Source organism: Perkinsus marinus (genome assembly GCF_000006405.1).
Source record: "Perkinsus marinus ATCC 50983 genomic scaffold scf_1104296973126, whole genome shotgun sequence".
In the NCBI taxonomy this organism is placed as follows: Eukaryota; Perkinsozoa; order Perkinsida; family Perkinsidae; genus Perkinsus; species Perkinsus marinus.
This window is the reverse complement of record NW_003201505.1, coordinates 1-1,650: the sequence shown is the minus strand read 5'-3', so window position 1 is coordinate 1,650 and position 1,650 is coordinate 1. Positions and strand designations below refer to the sequence as shown.

At 45.6% G+C, this 1,650-nt stretch overlaps 1 protein-coding gene across 1 annotated transcript; it reads right to left on the bottom strand.

Annotated features, from left to right (window-relative positions):
• Positions 1-544: 544 nt before the first annotated feature.
• On the bottom strand, positions 545-1,037 carry Pmar_PMAR010618 (hypothetical protein; the record flags this gene model as incomplete). Its single annotated transcript, XM_002766287.1, has 2 exons — positions 545-636; positions 919-1,037. Coding segments are annotated over 2 exons (211 nt in total), but the record flags the coding sequence as incomplete, so codon positions are not given.
• Between the last annotated feature and the right edge of the window lie 613 nt (positions 1,038-1,650).

Genomic DNA, 1,650 nt, shown 5'->3' with positions numbered 1-1,650 from the left:
CTCTATCTTCTGCAACCAAAGTTTCAGCTTCTCGCTGAAATCCTCGTCGAGGACCTGAGAGCTCAGATTGAACACCAAGAGCCGTAGAGTCGCCAGAGACAGTCACGATTAGGTCGTCACCTTAGCCTTGGCAAGAGCCCAGGATATAAGGCAGACTTGTCGCGGCTGCAATGCTGATAGTTGGGCCGTTACGAACGGTACTAATTGCCAAACTGTTGCCGAAGCGCCTGATGTAAAAGCACAGTGGCACCACGAATTGTGGCCTACAACGCTAAGAAGTCTACCAGTGAGACGTAACCTATCAACTACCATGAAAGACAGCCCATGGAAATGCCTATACTTTCACATCCTCAACCAGTTCAATCATGGCCCGACAACACTGAGGTAAATCCATTTCTAATGCTCACGAGCAGAAACGAAGTTCTCCCACATCCGTAAGTACAGTAGCAGTGACCCAGAAATTTTCAACGGGATATCGAGTATATTCTACTCGGTGCCATACGAGGCATTCGATCGTGTTATCAGCTCAACGACCGAATGCTACCAATGACTGCCAGCCTATGCAACATGAGATGAATTGAAGCCTTGCCGAACACTTCCCGTTGAGAGACCACCTTCGCCATGAAATCTCGATACCTAAATTATATACAGTAAACATAGCTCCAGCCTTCGCGTACTAATGATCGAGCAATGCCAATGCACAGGTAGTCAGGGCATGAGCTACTCCCGATCTGAAATTTCCGAACTCACTATGCAATGGAAAATCTCCATCTCGACGAGGTATAACAGCACACTTCACAAGGAATAGATGTGACAATCAATTCTACGATAACCCATAGCTCAACCATTCTCATCATATTCATAAACACTTCAATTCAAATTGCTCTAGGAACGGGTGAGAACAGACCAGCTACTTACACTTGATGATTCCGTGCAGAGCCTTTTCGAGTAGTGAGCAGCGTCAACGCAGCCAGCCAGTCTCTTTTCCCAAAGCTCCCTGCATTATCCAGAGCATACCTATCACAAAGGCCTCCCATTCTAGCAAGAACACAAAAAGGCTCACGTCATCAATGGAGTTGCCTCTCGGAATTTCTCCATTGATTTAGCATGAGGCGTATCCGCATCCCATAGCAGCACCCGAGAGAAATACCTTCTTCCCGTCCTCAACACTGCTGACCGGTTACCACATATAAACATGCTACAACCACCCACGACTTAACCTAACTCTCTACCATAAATTGGTCATCTCGAATAACGCAAAACCTATAGGCCGCTGTAGAAGCGCATCAGACAAACCTCTTCTGATCCACTATATAGTACGCATATCAATTACTACTCCCAACTGCGTGTAACAACCGCAGTCTCCAAACTAAGGTCTTTCTTAACACGCAGCAATCCTTTATCTAGTCAGCTTCTTCACATGGTCCGGCAGGTCGTTGAAATATGGATGCTCCAGAGCCTGCTTTCCCGTAATGCGCTTACTTGGATCGTACCTCGAATAAAAAACACAAGTTAGGACCAAATGCTCATTGGCTGCATGAATACAATACTCAGAAATATCGATGCTCAGAAAAACTACATATCTTCAAATGAGAATACGACTGTGAGACTCACCTCATCCGCTAAAATATCATAAAATGCGCAAAATCG